General features: G+C 45.8%; 1 protein-coding gene across 5 annotated transcripts in view; it reads left to right on the forward strand.

The window, feature by feature from the left end:
- The window catches only part of GRIP2 (glutamate receptor interacting protein 2), a 123,998-nt gene that overhangs the window by 24,582 nt on the left and 79,138 nt on the right, over positions 1–20,278 (forward strand). Inside the window, exon 1 of one of the 5 annotated variants that reach the window (XM_008925278.4) lies at positions 16,796–16,887. The exons of the other annotated variants lie outside the window; for them this stretch is intronic. Within the exon in view, the coding sequence (XP_008923526.2) occupies positions 16,848–16,887 (40 nt within the window). The 5' untranslated portion in view covers positions 16,796–16,847. Of the gene's footprint in view, positions 1–16,795; positions 16,888–20,278 lie in introns of those variants that run through there. 5 annotated transcript variants of the gene reach the window in all.

Raw genomic sequence — 20,278 nt, forward strand, 5'->3', positions numbered from 1 at the left:
CTTCTTAGTCTTTTTATTTCCCCCCTAATTTTTATCTTCTCAGTCCTGGAAGTTGTTTTAAATGGGACTTCCCAAATTTACACACCCACCCCTAATTTAGTTCAAGCACTGCTTTAATTCTCTTCTGACCCTACCTGAGCCCAGCATTTTCACAGGAAAAAAACCCCAAATCTGCTTTCACTGGTTAGTTGTGTTTGCTCTCTGTTTTGCTGACTGGGTGACTAACTCCTTGGGCTTGTAACCCATAGAGAGGTGATGTCTGGTCTCACACAAAGTGGTGCTTAGGGTGGGCTGTGCTAGTGCAGGCATGCAGATGTGTCTCAATAGCTGCTGGAGCAGAGCCAGCTCTCAGCAGCACCAGCCAGGGCCAAGGGTGATGGGGTGTGCTTGCCTAAACAAGCGAGCACTCCCCTCCAGAGCAGATGGGTGTCTGTGATGATGTAGGAGGGACTGGGGGTAGGACTGCCAGCTGTGGACTCCAAACTGGAGCAGCAATGAGAGGCATCCCAAACCCTGAACACTGGGGTAGGTCTTCAGGATGCTGTGCTCAGCAAGAAGTGGTCCTACCTTCCATTGATCCAAATTTCATTGCAAAGCCTGAGGAGATATTTCCCAAGTACTGCAGATGAGTTGATAGGGAGATACAGAGGAAAAAGGACTTTCCAAAGTGAAATAGGCACAGTGGGAGGCATTCAGTTAGCAAGGGAGCTGGTGGTAAACATTGCCCTCATCTTGATGGAAATGCAGAGGGAATGCATGTGCTGGCACACTTGAATTAGTTCAACACAACTGAAGAGCCTCGTCTAAGATGTAGAGTAACAAATGAATCTGATTTTACTTAGATCTGAACTTGTCCTTAGGCAATGATATTTGTCTCAGTGAAGACTCATCTTGTACTGTATGTTCATTATAACTGAATTCTGTTTAAGGATGCTCATGGTAGTGCATCCCATAAAATAAAATCAATTACGCTTCAACCATCTTATCTCTACTAAGTATAAAATGGGGATTGATTGTGCCTCTGAGAAGAAAATGCCATGTAACAGTTCTCATCTATGTTTAAATGTGTTCCTGGTAGACCAAAATCATTTAGAAACAGCTACAGCAAGAGTAGGATGCTGGGCCTGGATGGGAGCTGGCACTGTCTTGTCCTGTCCTCAGAGATGGTGTAGGAAGAGTCCTATATTGCTTTAATACAGCATCCTTTTTGCAAATGCACTTAAACAACAGTCTGGAGACCAGGACAAAATGTGATACCTGATCAAATCATGCTCTTGGTGTGACAGAATAGTTGCAGATGCAATGGCAAAGCAGTCTTGTTTAACAGATTTTTATCTTCTGTACCAGTGGATTCAAAGGGATGAAAAAGATCTGGAGTGCTGGGCCACAGCGTGTGGGAGGAAAGCGGCCTCTGAGTCATGGGTGGTTATTAAGTGACAGCAGAATTGAAATGCCTTGAAAGCCCCAACTGTGCACCCATGTAGGCTGCTAATTGTTGATGATCTGCAAAGTCCTGGCTGAACTTCTGAAAGTGCCCTCTTTCCCTAAAGGAAAAGTGAAATAAAATGGCCTTTTCACCAGCCTCTCAGTTGAGCTCTGAAAGCGTGTATGACACAAAAGGCACAGCCTCCCCTTGGGCTGCTGGTTGAGGTGGGATGGCATTGCTGCCTTGGGGCCCCCAAAAGCATCTCCCACCACCTCTCCTGTGGTACCAAGCAAAGCCTGGCATGTGGGCACCTGAGTGGCCTGAGGGTCTCTTGCCATCCTGGTGGTGGTGGTGGTTCATGGTGCCTCTGCAGATGCAAGAACAAGGATGCAGAGGATAGCTGTCCACCTTTTATTCTTGGGGGAAATGAGTCCCAGAAAGTGATGCTGGAGAGTGTGGGGTTGTGGGGCAAAGGACTGCTGGATACAGAATTGCTCCTTCTAGTGTTGAGAGCCCCTTTTCCTTCCCAAAAGGTAAGGGTGCCCTTCTAGGATGTAAAGCTTCAGGCTCAATTTCCTGATAGAGAATATTCTTCCATTCTGGGATTCCCTTATTCACCAGGTCTCTTGCTTGCACTTGGGTTGGTTTTAATTCTCTCCAGGCTGTGTTGGAAAACTTTCAGGTCAAGGCTGAGGAACATCAGGCTTGATTTGAATGAGGTATTTTCCCCAGGTAACATCTGTTGCTCAAGGATTTTGTTGAAAATATTTCTCAACCTGTTCAATTTTCTTGCAACCCTGGTGTCATGAGTCTAGGAGGACCCAAGCAGTCACAGCGCTGTGAATCACTCCTGGGCTGACACTGGTGGCCTCAGGAATGTGATGGAGAAGAGCCAAGTTGTGGAGGTGGAATGCAGGGCACTCCTTCACTGCAGCATGTTGTCAGCAGGCTCCCCCAACAAAAACAGCTGTGCATGCCTTGGGCTGAGCTGGATAATGCAGGTCTGTGTCATAAGAACGCATGAATTAGGAGCTTACACCTCACTTTGAAGTCTGTAGAGAAAGGGCCAACTTAATCCTCCAAGCTGACAGACTCAAGAGATCACAACTCGTCTATCTGTGGTTTAACATGACGTTTGGCCCCTAAAATTGGTGCTGACTAATTCTGCAAAAAGACATGTCAGAGCTGTAGCTCAGTGCCTGGGGAGATGTTGGAGGTATTAGTAGGTCACTGGTTAATGCTATGTAAAACTCTCTGGGGCTTAGTTCGAGGTCAGAGCCTTGTCCCCAGATGTAAGACCTGCTTGTTGCATGGGGGTGCCCAGACACAAATACCTGTCCCCTCCTTCCTTCCAGCTCCTTTGGGCTCACAGTGCTGGTAGTTCCTTCCTTACTTCCTTGTCAACCCTGTCATCTGTAAGAAAATACAATGCTTTCCTAAATTTAGCTTCATAAGTACTGTGGGCGTTGTCCCTTCTCCCCCCCCCAGTTTCAAAAGCCATCTTGAAAACTGCACAGAGATTTAAATGGCAGCTTGATGGGAATCCATAGCAAATGACTCTGCAATTAGTAAATCTGTCCTATTGTGACAGCTCTATTATTAAACTGCCATAGATGCCAGGCTATTAATCTGCTGTCTGCTCAATCCCCATGCTTCGCCTTCCTTGCCTGTCCTTTTCACCATTTGATTTTTTTTTTTTTTTAAGTTTTAACTGCCTTCCAGCAAGTGTTTCCAGGGAGGGGGTGTGCAGTGGTACTTGCAGGGGGAGGAAAGTTTTGTGACACTGTCCTTTAAGAGCGTTTTGTCTGTAAGGCAAGTGAGAGAAAGCCTCCAGTGGTCACCTCTCACTTGCTTTGAAACTTTTGCTGCTTCAAAACTGAAGAATGTGAAAGTCCTAATTTGCAAAAGTCCAAGGAAGCCCCTTTTTGCAGGAAGATGAAGGGATAGGAAGGGAAGCTGTGACAGCAAATGGGCAGCAATATTATCTTGGGAAGAGCCATAGCTGTCGTGATGGCAGGTTGAACTTTGCAGCTGCTGTTTCCTCCATCCTGTGACATAGGCAAGCATCTCATTTCTTAGCCCATAAATATGCTCTGTCACCCCAGAGCTCAGGGACATGGAACAGGCAAAGTGCTGGGGTGGGACCCTGCAAGGCTGCAAACTGCAGTGACAGTACCGGTGCCTCCACGGTGGGAGTGTGCTGTGTGTGGGCACTGCACACTCATCCCTCCTGGAAAAGCGGAGGCTGCCGGGGGGCAGAGGGCAGCGATAGCATCCAGAGGAGTGGCTGCTGCAGGGTGGGACTGGGGTGACAGGAAGGCTTTGTTTTTAATCTGAGCATTGAGACTGGCCTATTGAGGTGGCGGGGCTGGCACCTCTGTCCTGGCGTTTCCACTAGGCAAGGAAATTGTGTCCTCTGCAGCGGTGTGAGGATGAGCTAATGCAGGGGCGTGTTTGCTGGCTGGTGAGAGAACACACGGGAAGGTCCCCACCAGCTTTAAATCTGTGACCTCTTGGCAAACAGCTGCTGCTCAGTGTGTTCCTGGTCTCAGGGTACAAGTTTGCCACCCCTGCAGCTCCCCATGCATGACAGTGCCCCATGGAGAAAGAGCTGATGATGGTGCTGCCCACTGCTGCCTGGCAGAAAATCTGGATGTATACTTAGAGAAATATAAGACTGTCTGTTCTTCTCTAATAAGAAGTGATACTGCCCAGTAACTACTCTATTTTTACCTGCTTCCTGGGGAAGAGTGTACCTCTCAGTACTGTCCAGATTAGGTCTTTCTAAAAGCTTGGAAATTTGGGATTGTGGGGACTTTAACAGCTGGAGTATAAAGAAAGAATCCACACAAAGTTGGGCCTTGGCAGAGACAACAGGAAAGCGATCTATCAACCTGAAATGTGAGGCTTAAAAACTGTTGTGCTGATGAAGTGAAGAGCAGCAAAACTGCTCTAGCAGGGAATTGCATCTATTTTTTCAGGCTTTTCCCTCGGCCTCAATGACTTAAACACAGCTGTGATAGTGTAAATCAGCTGTGCCATGTAAACCCCTAAATTCTCTTTGCATCCTGTTGCTATAGAAACTTCCCTGAAGCCTGGGTACCTGCACAGCTGCTTTGCTGCTCTGGGAACACTGGATGCCTCCAAGATGGGGCATCCAATCAAAGAGATCTGCTGTGGGCTTGGGCCCATTCTGGAAAGGACTTCTGTTGGCTGCTGTATTTGGGCTGCTGAGGTATTAAAAAAAATGAAGATCTGCATCCACTTAGTGCCAGCTTTAGCCCCTTGTGACAAGAGATGGGCTTCCACTGAGGATTCTGCCCTCTGTAAACTGCGGATATTTAGGAGATTCTTAAATACAGTATTATATTCCTAATTATGCAGAAATCCTTCACTCTGGCATGTTTCATCTGGAATTATGCTCAACCGTCAAATCCTGCCAAATACCTTCTTACAGGGAGGGAGGCTGGTGCACTTGGGTTGTCTCTGCAGAGAGGAGAATCCCGGCCACAAGGCCAAGCTGCCCAGCTCTGGGCAGGATGAGTAGGTGTGGGTGCTGCTGGGGTGGATGTGCCCGTTTCCCTTTTCACAGTGGAGAGGAGGCACAGCCATGGGCACCAATGTTCCCTCACCCATGTGGTCCCAATGTAAATGCTTATGTTAGGGGAGTATTTCTGTTTGACCATGGGGTTCCTTCATGGTAACACTTCCAGAGGAGACTGGATGGAGGCTTTCACTGGAGAAGGTCCCTTCTAACCCAAGCGATTCTATGAAGAAGGGAGAGGAGAGAGTGGCTTTGGAAAAGGACTGATGTGGCAGCTAGAGGAATGACCTGTGAAGAGCATTTGCACTCTCCTCCTCCATTACCCTTCTCCTCTGGCTAAATTGCTGTACACCAGGAGTGAGTCATTCTGGGGATAACAGCCTGCATGATGTTTTGTATATTTAATAATGTACTTAATGCGGCTGCAATTCAGATCACAAACATCCTTTGCAATGGTGCAACTACTGCCTAAAAACCATCCTGACAAGCTTGAGGCAAATGCTCTTTCTAAAGGAATCCAGTTTTTAATTACTTTAGAGCACCACATAAAATGTAGGTAATTGTTAGTCAGTCATGCCTGGGCCTCCATCTGCATGCAGTGCTCTCCAGGAGTGTGCGGTTACTGCAGGGGTACACCTGAAATCTTGCAAGGAATCTTTAATGCCCCAGTTGTGACCCATCCCTCAGGTGTTGCTTGCTGGTTCAGAGCCCCCGCAGGCTTCACTGCTCTGGCTGATCATTTTGATCAAGATCTGTTTTCTTGTTGTCTGCCCCCCAACATACATGCATCAATTCTCAGCTATGGAGAAAGCAAACCCATAACTTCTACTCCAGTCTCCCTGTCCTATTAAGCCTTGTGCTGCTTCTTAGCAACAAATTAATAGTTGAGTGAAAGGGGCTTATAGTACAACATATTTTGGAGAATAAAAGCTCTTAAATGATCGTTCTGTAACTAATTGGATAGAACATTTCTGTTCCGAAATACTTTTTCTAGGGAGCTTTTTTAAACCTATAATGCTAGTTCCTGTTCTGCAGTAGGTCTGTTACTGTGTGTCAGGGATGTCAGCTAATATGAAGATAGGAGATCACAAAACTAGGTTTTTGTAGTGCTTTCAGAAAATAATTTTCTCTCTGTGCTTCTTTTTTTTTTCTTTGAAAAGAAGAAGACAGTCGAAGTATCTTTTTGCTAAGTGTTACAGCTTCAAAACTTGGTTTTCTTGGCCATAATTTAACCAGTGTTGATTCTGGCCTGGATTCCGGGTGTTCATCTTTGTGGAGTAACAAAGTTTGCAGTTGTGAGCCTTTCAATATTGTTCCTGGTGGCCCTTGCACAGAAATACAGTCTTGGAGGAGGAGACGTAGCTCTGGAGAGTGAACTTACGCAGGAGTTTCTATGCCTTTGAGTAACTGAAACAACAACCAGAAAAGCACAGGGAAATAATATTTAGGCTCTACTCTAAGTATTGCTCTAAACTTTATGGCAATAATGAACAAATCTCTAACTTTTAATGCCTTATTGCACAGCAGCTACTGAGTTTCAGCATGTGAATGGCTGCTGAGGTAGCAGAGAGTGAGCACTTGCTGCCTCTTCTCATGTGTAATCAAAAGGTACAAATGAGAAGTTATCTTTTTCATAAACCGGGTCACTGGGTTAATAGAGTTTTGAAAATATCCCCTCCTAACCCATAACATTAATATCTCAGCATCCATCTAGATTTTAATACCGTCACATGCCCATGATATGTGTGTCTGTCATCTGCTTGCATTGAGGGTTTTCTCCTTTAGTCGAGGAAATACTGTGCAAGGTTGAGATTGCTGCTGAATGCAGGATGATGCTCTGACTGGCAACAATTCATCTTCATTTGAACTCTAAATATTCCATTTCTCTAGCTGATGAAAGGCTTGATTTAGGATAGCAGCTTAGTGACTCTTCCAGGAAGGGTTTGAAAAGGCAATATTCAGCTGAAATTTACAGAAATTTAGTTTTTAAAAACTAGTTGATCTTTTGAAGTTTCTGAGTCTGGTAACCATCCCCTGGACTCTTGTTACCTGCTGTAATGGGTTTGACTGAGACACTCTGGTATGGGGAGTGTTTGCACTGCTTTCTTCCTGGGTTTGAGTATGTTTCTTTGACAGTGATTGAGCAGAAAATTCTAGGGTTTAGGGCAGGGAGGAATAGGGAAAGCACTTGCTGAACTGTATTTGCTGTTTTGTCAAAAGAGATGAATCTTCTCTCTAGTTTAGATGGCTAAAGTTAGGAACTTAGTTCAAGGGACTTGAGATGAACTGTTCTCTAGGCAAATGTCTTTCTCCTTGGCCATCCTAAAGCAAGCCCTGGTGATGCTGTTAGACAGCTCTTACAGGTGGGGATGGATCTATTCCCTAGCGCCTTCCTGAAAGGTGCTGATCTTGTTCTGAACAGCACTGCTGAGACTGTAGAACCCAGAACATTAGCTTGACTTTCCTGTTGAGTCAGACACTAAATACTTCATCCTTCTCCCCACACCTTTTGGGCCCAGGTGCTCTGTTGCTTTTCTGAGCTACAGCCTGGGCAGGGTGCGTTGGCACAGTGTTACTCCTAAAGTTGTGGCCTTCCCTGATCTGATAATGGCAATACAAAAAATTGGTTGGCTAACAGGTGTGATACCCCTTTTGGACTGGTCGTCAGGATCTTGCAAGGAGGTGCCAGATGCCTGGTTTTCTGAGCAGGGGGGATGCAGATTTCACATGGAGAAGGACTCAGTCCTTCTTGCCCTGTAGGAGCAAGAGCTGAATGGCCACAATCTCACTTTGTCCATTTCAGATGTCTTTAAATGTGCTTTTTCTCTTCCTCCCCTCTCTCTGAGAAATAGAGTTCACTCTACCTTTGTTATTAGGAATACTTCTCTCCCTCCTTAAGTGCATCATGCCTAGACAGATCACGCTATCAAGTCAACCTGTTTTCCTCATGTAATGCAAATCCCATCTACTCCAGATAGTCAGGATTATCAACCAGCTTTACTTGCGAGCTCTGAGAGCAATAGGTTGTAGTTGCCATGTGATTAGCAAAATTCTATTTAAATGGAAGGCAAGGAGATGTTTAAAAGGAGTTGTTCCCTCAAATGGCTCCTTTAAGTCTTCCCCCACCCTAGAGCTTAGCACCCAGGTCCCAGCCATCCTGAGGTTTCTGGGATCATGCTCTGACTTCTGTGAGTTAATGACTTTTCTACCTGTGTCCAAATGACACTGACTACCAGTTACAAAATGAAAATGGTAAATTCATCTGTTAGCTGCTCTCTCTCCTGCAAGATTTACTTCCATCAGGGATTTTTATAGGCCAATGTTGTGTCTTTCATGATGGGAATGTGTGGTGGAGAAAATTTATTGTTCCCTTCCTAATAGATAGCTGTAATTTCATTTCAGAACAACCACTTTATGTGCGAGAAAGTGATTCCATTATGCCACTGCACAGCGTTGGGAGCATCTGTGGCAGTGGGGCATTTGGATTAAGGAGAGTAAAGGCTGCACATCTGCTGCCCTCCATCCCTATTCACAGAACAAAGTGTTAATCCTAAAGAAAAGAGAGCAATTAGCTTGTAAACCCTTCCTGAACTCACTGGAAGATTAGCCATTTTCAATTAAAGCTTTTCAGCTGGAAAGATAATGGGCTAAAATTTCCAGCTTTTAAAAAATACTATTATTGACCATGTGGTTTTATTTCTGTCAATTTACATCCTTTATAATTAGCTACCCTGGGATAATTAGGACTGCCTCGTGCCATACCCTGTTCCCCACTCTCTCCCCTTGGAATGCAAATGGCAAACTGACTTTGTGGTCCATCTCCCGGCCTGTTGCAACTAGCAGGGATCCACTGCTGCTGTCCGGACCCACGCTGGGGATGAACCCTAAGCAGTATTTCGTAGGTTACTGTAATGCACAAGTGAAAGGATAAACCTTTACACGCTGCTATGAACGTGCTGTGACTGTTCCCGGGGAGACCGGATGGGAGCAGGGAGGCTGATCCCATCTTGCAAACCTGCAGTAACAAGCAATTTGCAGTCCCTTGGGGAGCTCCGCATATTCTAAAGCCAAAATACTTCATAAATCACTGGCCCCAGCACTTGGGAGTTACCTGGAGCTGTGTGTGTGGCTCTGCTTTGTCCCAGCTTGGGAGGTAAAATTTTGACAAGCTGGAGCGGGAGCCAAACCGGCAGATGGAAACACCTCTCCCCAGAACATGCGGCTGACCAGCTCTGTCCGAAGGCGTGTTCGAGCACTTCTGAACGGCGCATCATCCTCCTCGGGGCGTCTGGGGAGAGCCAGGAGCCTTCCTAAGGCAGCCAGGGAGCCTGACCTGGTTTCACCCTGCGCTGGAAAGCTGCACTCTGTGGCGTTGCAGTGCCTTTTGGGTCATCTCTGTCTGCTTTCTGTGATCCGCTCCCCCCGCGCTCCTGCTGCCGCCGCAGAGTGTGACACTGGCAGGGCTCAGCGTGGCCTGTGCTGCCCACCCAGTGTGGGGGAGAGGCTGGGGCTGGAGCCAGCAGCCAACTCGTGTCCCCATTCAGCTCCGTGTCCCCACTCAGCCGGGTATCCCTGGCTGCGCTGCCTTGTGTCCCATGCTACCACGAGTTAATGTCACCTGCCGGGTTTCGGGGCAGTTGTGGCTTTGGTCACTACCTGTGACTCTGAGACAACACAGCAGTGCCTGTGCTGCAGTTCGTGGCTGTGCTACAGCAAAGCAAAGAAAGAGAAGAAACGCTGACCTTTCAGGGAACTGCTTGGCTATGCCGGCCGAGGTACCTCTCATGGAAATGTAATGTAAGGTACCTCCACGGCCAAGGACTTCTGAATGAGGTAAGCTCAATGAGATATCTGAATGCAAAACCGTCCAGAGCTCTGACTCCTGGGTGCAACATGGCCTGCACTTTTTCTGAGTCACCAAAAATTATTAGTATTGCTCCTAGTTCTTGGCTGTCTCCCACACAGACCTTGGCCAGGTCCCACCTAGCTTTGCCTTGTCTCTTATAGAAGACTTGCACAGTGTAGATACTGCAATATAGAGCGTATATTAAAGCCATTAAAGCTTTTTTTAAGAAATATGGCTTGATGCTTTTGGGATTTTGCTGGCCTTATCATGCTACTGATACACCATCTTTTGCAGTCAGTGCTTTTCTTGCTATTTCTTTGTTGAAGTGCATATGAAAATATGCCTTGGAAAATATTTTACATCTGAACTAGTTAATACAGCACCTTGGAGAGAAGGTGTCTGATGCAACAGAGTACAAATGAAGCCTCATTAAGCAGGAATTCAGTGATTCTACTGAATGCCCCAGCAATTAAATTTCATCTTGTTTCATATGCAGGTCAGGAGAGTTTGTGAAAGAGAATAGAGGAAGCAGAGCACTGTGGCTCTGTGCTATGCAAATTAGTGTTAACATGGCATTTCATTTATTGTTAAAGCATTGTTACACTGCTACTCATTGAAAAGAAACTGTGTGACAACTGGTAAGACTGATGACCCACTTGCTTATTTTTCCATCTGCGTTGGCAGCTTTGCCTCTGAAGAGACCGGTGCCAAGATAAATCCTTTAAGGGGAAGATGCAGAGGTTTTTCTTCTTGCAGACAGGAGTGGAGTTGGATGCTGACTAAGACCTGTCCTTCAGGCTACAGTAGGCTGTAGCATTGCCTCTCTCTCTTTTGGGACAAGATATGGCATGGCCACGTCCCTGTTACTAGAAGGGCCTTTTGTTTGGGCTCAAGCTCCGTGTCCTTTTGAATCAAGAGGAAGAAGCCTCCAGTCCCCGCTATTGCAAAGACCTGAGCTCCTGTGGCATGTAACAGGCATGTAAGGGATTCAGGGATGTTGATGTACTCTGCAGCCCCATCCACAGGCTCACACCTCTGCTCCCATGGGGCAGCTCCCTGCTGTCCTTTGGGCTGACTGCGCTACGGGGTTGTGTCCTGTTCCTGAAGGGCTGTGGTGCCAGTTTCCTATTTTCTCTCTATGTCCAAAAGTCCATAACAGGGTATGTTTTCTCTCGTCTGTATTTTGATTAATGTGGTCTATGTGATGGAGCTTCCTTTACCAAAATTGCCTACCCACAGTGGGGAAGGGGGTGGATACTGGCCAGCTGCTAACACAGACCCATCACTATTTTCATTCTTGGTGATATTAATAAAATATAAAGAAGAAACAGCATTTCTGCTAAAGAGAGAGCACAAACAGGCCCTTCCGGGCAGCCACTGGTACAGATATTGAAGTGCCAACTGCAGCCACCGTGGACTCACTGTAAATTGGAGTGGTTTAATGACCTTCAAACTGGAAACCACTCCCATCACTGAAGAACTTGGACACTTACTTTCCCTACAGTTTTTTAGCTGTTAACCACTTCCTGTCATTCCAGTGCATTGATCAGTAAAAGCTGGGAAGATGGGAGCTATTAGGCATTTTGTTTCCCCCAGTGTCCTGGTATTGCTCTTGGTTTCTGTTTCTGCATGGTTCCTCCAATCATACACATGCTTGAGGATTTTACTGGTGTCCCAAGGCTGTGTGATACCAGCTAGCTAAATTGCTATGTAAGATTTGAGGGGGGTAAAAAGTAAAACCAGTTAGGAGCATCCCCAAAAGAGGATGTGTATTTTGCCCAGGAAAAGTGTTTATTCTGTAAAATACAGCCACAGAAGTAGAGAGAAATGGGAGAAATATGCTCTGTCTAGCTGAAAGTGTTGAACATGCTTTCAGATGCTGTGCAGGCAACTTGCAGAGCTCTGCTCCTTTTGGACCAGGTCATAAACTCCCACCTTGCTCTGACAGGGCTGGTGTTTGTTGGTGGATCATTAACCTCCTGGTGCATTGCTTATTGCTGTGTCTTGTCAAGCTCATCTCCATTTGGCTTAAAAAATCATCAGAAAGCTGAGATTCACTTTTGTTGGGGTGACCTCTGCTAACAAGGTCCCTGAACGAACTCTTTTGTATCATTACAGCTGGCTGGGGAATAAAGGATCTTGTACTTTACTGCCGCCTATTTGTCTTCCACTGTTTCTCTTATCAGCGCTGAAGTCCCCAACCCTGGTATGTCCTACTCTGATTACCCAGAAAAATGTGCAGGAACCATTTTATTGTGCTCTGGTGGTAGAAGGAATGGATGGGGGTCTTGGAAATACCTCTGGCAGCACTCTCTGTCTCCGTGCTCTGCATGTGTGCGTGCAGCAAGGGCTCTAATTGCCTGGTGGATGGGTCAATTTGTCTTCAGTGTTCATTACCCGTAATAAATTAACGTTTGGGACTGGCTGGTGGAATTTGCATGTAAAGGAAAGAACAATCACAGACTTCTTCCTCTGGCTCCATTATTAAACTGTTTAAATACCCTTTTCCTTAAAGGTTTTTTTTTTAAAACCCATTCTCCATTCCCCTTAAAAATATGTTGATAAAACAGTGCATTGCATTTTAGGTTTCTATGTGAAAAACAGGGTATCTGCTTAGACCAGAGATGAGCTTTGCTGCAGGCCTGAGGCTGACATGCAGTTGTCTAGGGTTTCTAAATAAGCACAACTATGTAAAATTGGAGCAGATGAAATGGAGCAAATGTGTAGCCAGTGGAGAGCTGGGTAATCAGCTGTGAAGCCTCTTCCACCAAAAAAGTGATGGGTCTTCCTCTTGTCCCTCCTCCTCCCTGTCTGCTGCAACCAAAAATTAATCAAGGAAGGGTGTAGACTCTCCAAACGTCTTGATTTTGTGCAGAGGTGTTTGGAGTTCCCAGTAAAAACTGTCTTTCCCAATAAGCCATCTGGGAGCACTGGGTCTGCTGTGCCAGAAACAAGCCTTGACAAAGAGTATGAACAGGAAAAGCCCCAGCCCCAGGCAGACCCCTGATGTGCAGGCGTGTGTTATTAAATGAGAGAAGCAGGATGGGAAGAAAGAGATGGCAACGTAAAATCTTAATTTAACATCTGAATTTAAAAGAAGTAGGAAGAATCTGTGTCAGTCTCTTCTCAATCTTCCCTAACCCAAAGCAATTTCTGTTGCTAATAATATCATTTGGTATGTGGTTAGAACTTCGGCGTTTCTCTGCGCACTGCGAGAGTGCGTGGTTGGGTGTTTTTCCTCATCGTTTTCCTGTGGCTGACTGTTCATTACGTTCATTCAGCTGTCTTCAGAGAGTCTCCTGAGACTCCCTAATGTGGAGTGATGTAAGATTCTCTCCATGTTCTCCGGAACTCAGAGCATGTTCAGCGCTAAATGGTCCATTTCAGGATCTTGCTCGAGTGTTCCACAGCGCTGTGACTTCTGACGAGGAAGTTTGTGGTTTTTGGATGTGGTTAAATAAGTAATGGTTTAAATGGCAGAAACAAATACCTGTCAAGCATTGGACTAAATGATGGATATTCGGAACAGCCTGTGATCTTCCCTCTCCTGTCCTCCCTGTCTTGTTTGCATAAAAGTGTATTTTGTAAATGTAATTCCAACCAATTTAGGCCATGTAAGGTTTGCAGCATCACTCCCACTGAGGTTCTGGGGGATTTGTAAGTTAGCTCTGGGGAAAGATGTATAGGTTCAAGAGCAGGACAGTGTGTTGGGTACAAGAAATGCTAAACTAAGTGCTAGTACTTACCAGTGCATGTAAGGGCAGATACTCCTTACTTACAGCAAATGAATTTTACTCAAAAGTCAGCCTGTTCCTGAGAAAAGTAAATGGCCATTTCTCTAGACTGGTGACCTGTTGACTGGTATTACCACTTCAGTTGTATGGACAAGAACCAAGAACCTGCATGGACAGATGTTTCCAGCAGGGACCACCCAGAAACTCTTTAACCATGGACTGCCCTCAGCCTGTCCTGTCTTTCCACTCAGCATTTTATACTGAAGGGGGGATCCAAGAAAGCATTCCCTACACTCACTCTCCTACTGGGATAGTAATAGGATATCAGAATATGCCAAGAAAGCAGAACTGAGATGTTTTTGTTTTCCTTTTTTTTTTTTTTCCTGTGAAAAGACTTTTTTAACATCCCACCTCCCCAAAATTAACTTCTTCTTGCAATGGGCACAGTCTGTGGGTAAAACCTAGACATTCTTAGGTGAGACTTGTAGGTAGTTGATATTGCCAGAGAATTTTTGGATAGCTGCTAATTCTGAGCACACAAGCTTAAAGTTTATGTCGGGAAGGTACAGACAATGCACAGACTGTTCCTGAAAAATCAAAGCTCTACACAGTGTTCCTTGAGTTCTTCACCATAGTTTAGGTTGATGTCTCATGCTTTTTTATGACACCTACATATTTTGGTGCCAAAACATATGCTTCTGGTCTGCCTTATTTTGCTGGGGTGTGTGTTGTATCCTTTCCCTTTTGCATTAAAAGCTCAAGCTGTTCACTTCAACTGGTTTTAATACAGCACCACCTGAAACATGAAGAAAGTGTTGCATTTGTGGATTTTGGCCAGAAACCATAGAGTAAACATCTTTATCCTGTCCAGGCTCCTGGCGTGCTGGTGTCTTGCCAGCCAGCTCAACAAATGCCACCAGCAGTTCTGGGCTTGAAATGCCCAAATGCTTCTTCATTTCCCCATCAGAGGAATGGGGCAGCTCCATTCAGTTCTCATCCACAAAAACAAGCAGCTTCAACTACATAGTAGCCCCATCCTCTCATGCACTTTCTTAATGTAGCAGATATTCTGGGAAGAATTTTATGGTGGTATAAACACAAACAATTGGTTTTAGCTTTTCTTTAAAACATCATATTGGATACATCCATTTCATGGCAACCAAAGTAATGGGCTATTCTCAAATTAGCATCTTCTTCTAATTGTGGTGCAACTGGTGATTTTTTTTTTCCTTTAAGATGGAATTTCTCTGCAGCAAAAGCATTAAGAGCTGTATGAAAAGATTTCTAATTATAAATTTTGCCTCAATTACTAATTAAGTCTATTGTCAGACTGAACAGCTTTTTAAAAACAAATTATGGACCAAAATATCTCTTTTGTAAGTAGTTTTTTATTAGTTAGTAATTTTACTGCTTTTGTATAAGTCGTCTGTGCATGAAACAGCTGAGTTTGAACCACAATAGAGATGCTGCTTCATTTCAGTCTGAGCAAGAACCCTGGCATTAGGCTGAAACCCAGTTCTCCTCCTCCACACAGAGTTAGAGTTCCCAGGTCTGTAAAAATTTTCTGCTGGCACGTTCAGATGAGTTCAGATGCCCTTTCGATTTATCCTGTTTTGTTTCCTAAGGAAGCAAGACTTAACCTTGCTGCCTCTCTATGAGCTTCCTTCTAAATTTGTAACCTCTTGGCCACTTTCACACAAATCTAGTAGCAGTCCCAAACATGACTGGATCCTCATACAAAAGTGTAGATGGCTTTTGTACTTTGGACCATGATTGTCTTGCACTCTCTTTACTGTTTATGGGTATAATCTTGCTGTTATAGATGACACCAGTTCCCAGGGGAATAGAGTGACTGTGGAGAACACTGCCATGGGGTGGTTGGTACAGTCAGTTTGCATCTCACAGCTTGCCTGAGAAGGGGACCTGCATGGTGCTGGAGGCAGGATCCAGCCCTGTGTACCCTGCAGACAGACTTACTGACCCACAGCCGGGGCAGTGGCATCCCCTTGCATGCTCTGTATCTTCAACATGAATCAGCCTGCTTTGTCTTTTATTTTAATAGTAAAAGAAGCAGACACTGGTTCATTACAACCATTTCTTACTAGGCTAATGCCCTATCTCCACCCACAGTGCAGGACCAGCAGTTTTGGAGGGAGCCATTCAGCATCCTCTCCTGGAGGGCCAGACTCCCCATGACCAGCTGGTTCCCATCATTGCCCCCAAAGTCTCCCCTCACCCAAATCGTAGCACAGGACTTGCATGCATTTTGCCCGTGCTGGTTCCTCTGCTGAGAAACCCTTCCTAAGAAAGGGTTAAACCGAGTTTTCAGCAAATGCTGTAGGCAGGACACAGGACTGCAGCCTCATACTCCCTTACGAGCACTGTGTGTGTGTTTGGGAGGCAGGGTAATGCTTTGACAGCAGCTTGACATTGCCTTGAAAGGTGCTGGAGGCTCTGCAAGCACTTGCCAAGAGGGGGTGGGGGAGAGGAAAGTGTGTCAGGCAATACTGCAGTCGCAGCCTCTTCTTGCGCTCAGCCCCGTTGCTGCTGCTGCTGCTGCAACTCGGGGCCGGAGCGCGGCTCCGCTGCCGCCCAAGTTGTGCCGCTGGAGCGGAGCGCGGGGGCAGCGGTGCCTCCGCCGCAGCACCGCCTTCCTCCGGTTTATGCCTTTTTTTTTATTCCCCCACCCCCCCATCCCGTCGCCTGAAATCCCCGTGAAAGCCACCGAAGGGTTCTGGCAGGAAGGGGCCAGCACATCTCCATGGGATGATGCCCGCTCTCCACCGGTGGAATACCGCCGGGAATGAAGTGCACGCTCGACATTTGCTGCATCTGCCGGAGCGTCAGGGTTCGGTGGCTGCCTCCCCTTCAACCAGCTGTTCCGGTTAATCACTGCGCTTCCAACTTTTGCTTTGCAATGCCTGATGGCCAGCGGAGTCGAGAGAACTAGCACGGCATTTTTAGGACCCTATAAAAAAACCCCCAAACCCCATACCATTCATTTTCCTATTTCTGCACAGGACTGGCGAGTCACACGTTAAATATCCGTGTAAAGACGTTTCTGTCTAAAGGATTGCCACATTTTTGAGTCCTCGCAAACTGGAGTGCCCAGGACGATTTCTGCCTGGTCTTGCTGCCGTGGAGTGAGGGAGCAGCGTGTGCGCTGCAGCCGCACTCGGCAGCGGGAGGCAGCCCGAGTGAGCCCGGGCTGGCTGGGAAAGGATTCCAGCGCAGGCAGGGAGAGAGAACGGAGCGGCTGTTACAATTAGTTGAATGATTTGATAGATAACAGCAGACATGCTTTGTGGACTGAAAAAGGATTTGCAGTCAGACTTTGGTGAGTGAGCCTGTCCGTATTTTCCTCCTCCCCTTCTCCAGTAGTTTACTTTTGTTTAATCTGATTTCCTTTAACTACCTTTAATATCATTAGCAGTTTTATGTGCTACTTTGAAACTGTTTTGCAAATCCAAACCGTCGCATACAAACTTAATTGCTTTGATTTGCAAAATATATCTCTGCTTCTCTGTAAAGAATTTCTCTCTGTGACCACTGGAGAGTACCCTTCAGGCTGGCTTCCCGTTCTCCAGCTGGAAGATTGGCAGACACAGGGGCTGTTCTTAAGGTACCTCAGATATTGCAGAGCCTTTACAGTCGCTTTGGCTTTTTAAAAAGCAAAATCTAAATGTAGCTTTTCTGTTTTCCAAGATCAGTGTGTGAATGGGCTGGGCATTCAGCAGTGGTGAATGGGGGCCTGGGGGGAAAGACGTGGGTAAAGGACTCTGCTGAACATGGTGGGATCGCTGCCATTGCCCCACCTCCAGTGTAATCCACTATTACCTTGTCTAATAAATATTTCAGCTCCTGCTAGAAATCTGCCATTTCAATGAGCTGCTAATCCCTGTTTAGATACCTTGAGTGAGCAGTTCACTATTACCGTGGAGTATAAAAAAATCTATTTAATTTCTGGAAAAGAGAGAGTAAAGGAGTGTAGAAGGGTACCCTTTACAAAGGGCACAGACATCAAATCCTGGCCCCAGTCTTTCCAGGAGGAACAGGCTCTGATATTTCTGACAAGGTGCAATATTCAGGTACTTTGTTGCATGTTACAGCTCTGCTTGTTGCAGCTGCATGTACTGCATGGAGCTTGCTCTTCTGCTCTGATGCAAGTATTTCCTTTCTGAAAGCAAAGACATTGGAGTTGGAAATACAGAGGAAACATGGTTTCTGAATCACTTTACACTGTTTGAAGTGATGTAGTGAGACTCCTTGGCCTCAAGATGCCCTAAAGCATGAACCTAACTTTAGAAAATTGTTTTCCCTCTCTAAATCTGAGGGATAAAAGGAACCAGGTGTAAAGCAGCTTGGCCTGGCTGTGTTGCCTAATCCCATGGATGGTGACTAGATGCTGTTCCAGCACAGCAAGGAGCATTTTGGAGGCTGGGGCTTATTTTGAAGCTGCCTGAGACACGGCGATGAGTCCTGGTAGGCAGAGGGAGCCTGGGTGCGTGATTTAACAGGGCAGGAATGCAGCCGTTCCATGAAAGATCAAAAGACAATTTGGCAGGAGCTCCCCATTGCTCTTGGGGCTGAGCCATAAGCTGGGCCCCTGGCTTGGAGGTGGCTTACACTGACTGTACTGGACTGGTCTCCTGCATGTCACCAGCCACAGACAGGGTCATTCATGCAGCTCCTCCAACATGTCACCAGAGACATCTGGTGCTTCCAGATCACTGTGCTGCTGCAAACAGTGATGTTGTCTGGGTGTTGGGTGATCAAATGAGAAATATTCCTGATGTCAGCCCCAAACCTTTCTTGAGACCCTTGGGTCAGTACTGTGTCATGTACAAGGGAATGGTGCAGTCACTGAGTGGGTAAGGAAGCCTTCTTCACCCTGGTGTCAGACCCTCACAGCTTGTGCTGGTGGTGCTCCTGAGGACCAAGCCCATGATTTCATCACCCAGGAGGTACTGTCTTCTTCAGCACCCCACAGGTGAGGCCATCCATTGCACCAGCCACAGAGCAAAGACAGAGAGGGATGGGCAACCATCTAGTTCCATGTCTGCCATCCCTGTTCTTCTTTGTTATTTTAGTGCACAGAAAAGAGCTTTGAGGGGGATTGATTACAACACATTGGGTTTGGCTTTGCTGACACATTAAGGGAGCTCTCTTTTGGCCACTCAGCTGATTTGGTAATGTGTTTTTTCTCCTGATACCTGGCTTGTTCATGAGACCCATCTCTTCATCTGGAAATCATCTGGAATGGAAGCAATGAAGTGAATTGCTATCTTATCACTCGTTTTAGCATTTAAGTGCGATAGGCAAAACCAGATGGATTGTTTAAAGAAGCATCCAGACATTTCAGAAGTGCTTTCTTGGCCCACCATCATTAGGGCCTTGGTGATTTCTTTTCTCTCCTTCAGCCACTCTCAAAAGTTTTTTGATGGGACAATTTAATAATACAGAACTTTTGTCTGTCCTTCAGAATGGAAGGGTCAGAAAATGCAAACTAGCTGTGATGTTTTATGGAAGGTGGGGAAAGTGTTTTTCATCTGGTTAGACCAAGACTCTGTGTGGCTCTGCTGATGGAGGTGATAGTGTGTTTCCACAAGAACCCTTCTAATTTTGCCCTTGAAGGACTTCCCTGAAATGCTTCATGGCCTTTCTGAAGTCCAGGACCACCATCTATGTTTTGCTCTAGCAAACCTCAGTTAGTCCTTACTGCAGGATCACTGCAGGAGTGGGCAGAATGACAGAGCTTATTGAATCTCCTTTGTGCTGCTCCAAGTGACCAGCTGAGGATCCTGCTGCAAATCAGCCCAAGTTAAGTGGTTTATTGAAGACAGCACAGGTAACTTCAGAAAACCCTTTGTCTTTCAGGTGTATGCATTTGGGTAACTTAATTGTTTTTTATTTTTTAAAGTATGTTTTGTATGGAAGGCAAAGGAAAAATAAAGGTAGTAGATAACGATGTTCAGTGCTTTTCTGTTTGGGTTTGTTGATTGGTTTTAGTTGTGGGTTTTTTTGTTGCCATTAGAATCCATGCTTTTAGGGTGAGATGGACTCTCTGCAGACCAAGGAAAACAGTGTGAATTTCCTGTCCCTTCTTCCAGACCAGCAGACTGCACCCTTTATTTGCAGGGTGGGAATGTCCAGGAATAGAGACTTGTTAATAGATCTTTGTCCCTTCCTGATTATTGTTTTTCAGGGGATTAGCTCCTGTGTTCTCTCTCTGCTTTCTGAATAGGCAGGGGGAGAAATAGAGAAAAACACGCCTGAAAGGGATAGAAAACTAATGTGAGGAGCTAGAATAAGACAGGAGGAAATCGTCATAGATAAATCTCCTAGGGAGAAAGATTTTATCTTTCTTATTGAAGAATTTATCACAATACTGCTATTTAATATAACTCCTGCTCATCGAGCTGCTTACGTCACTTGTCAGCTTTGCCTCAGTTGCAGCAAAATGAAAGATTAAGAAAAACACTATCTGGGGTGTGTGTACCAAGACAAACATCTCTGGGTCTGAATCAGTGATCTTAATTTCCTTGAGCCAAAACTGGGCAGAGAGAGTTTGTCTGGGCTATTCCTCTCGCCTGAGCCAGTATAGGCCATACCTGTGTTACCATCTGGGAACACCACATCAGCTCAAATAATTCAATAGACTGAAATATTAAGGAAAAGCTTTGTGCATCTGTGATTTTGGTGCTGTTGCTTCCTCTCCTAACATCATG

This window comes from Manacus vitellinus, unplaced genomic scaffold (assembly GCF_001715985.3).
Source record: "Manacus vitellinus isolate BGI_N305 unplaced genomic scaffold, ASM171598v3 scaffold_14_pilon, whole genome shotgun sequence".
NCBI lineage: Eukaryota > Metazoa > Chordata > Aves > Passeriformes > Pipridae > Manacus > Manacus vitellinus.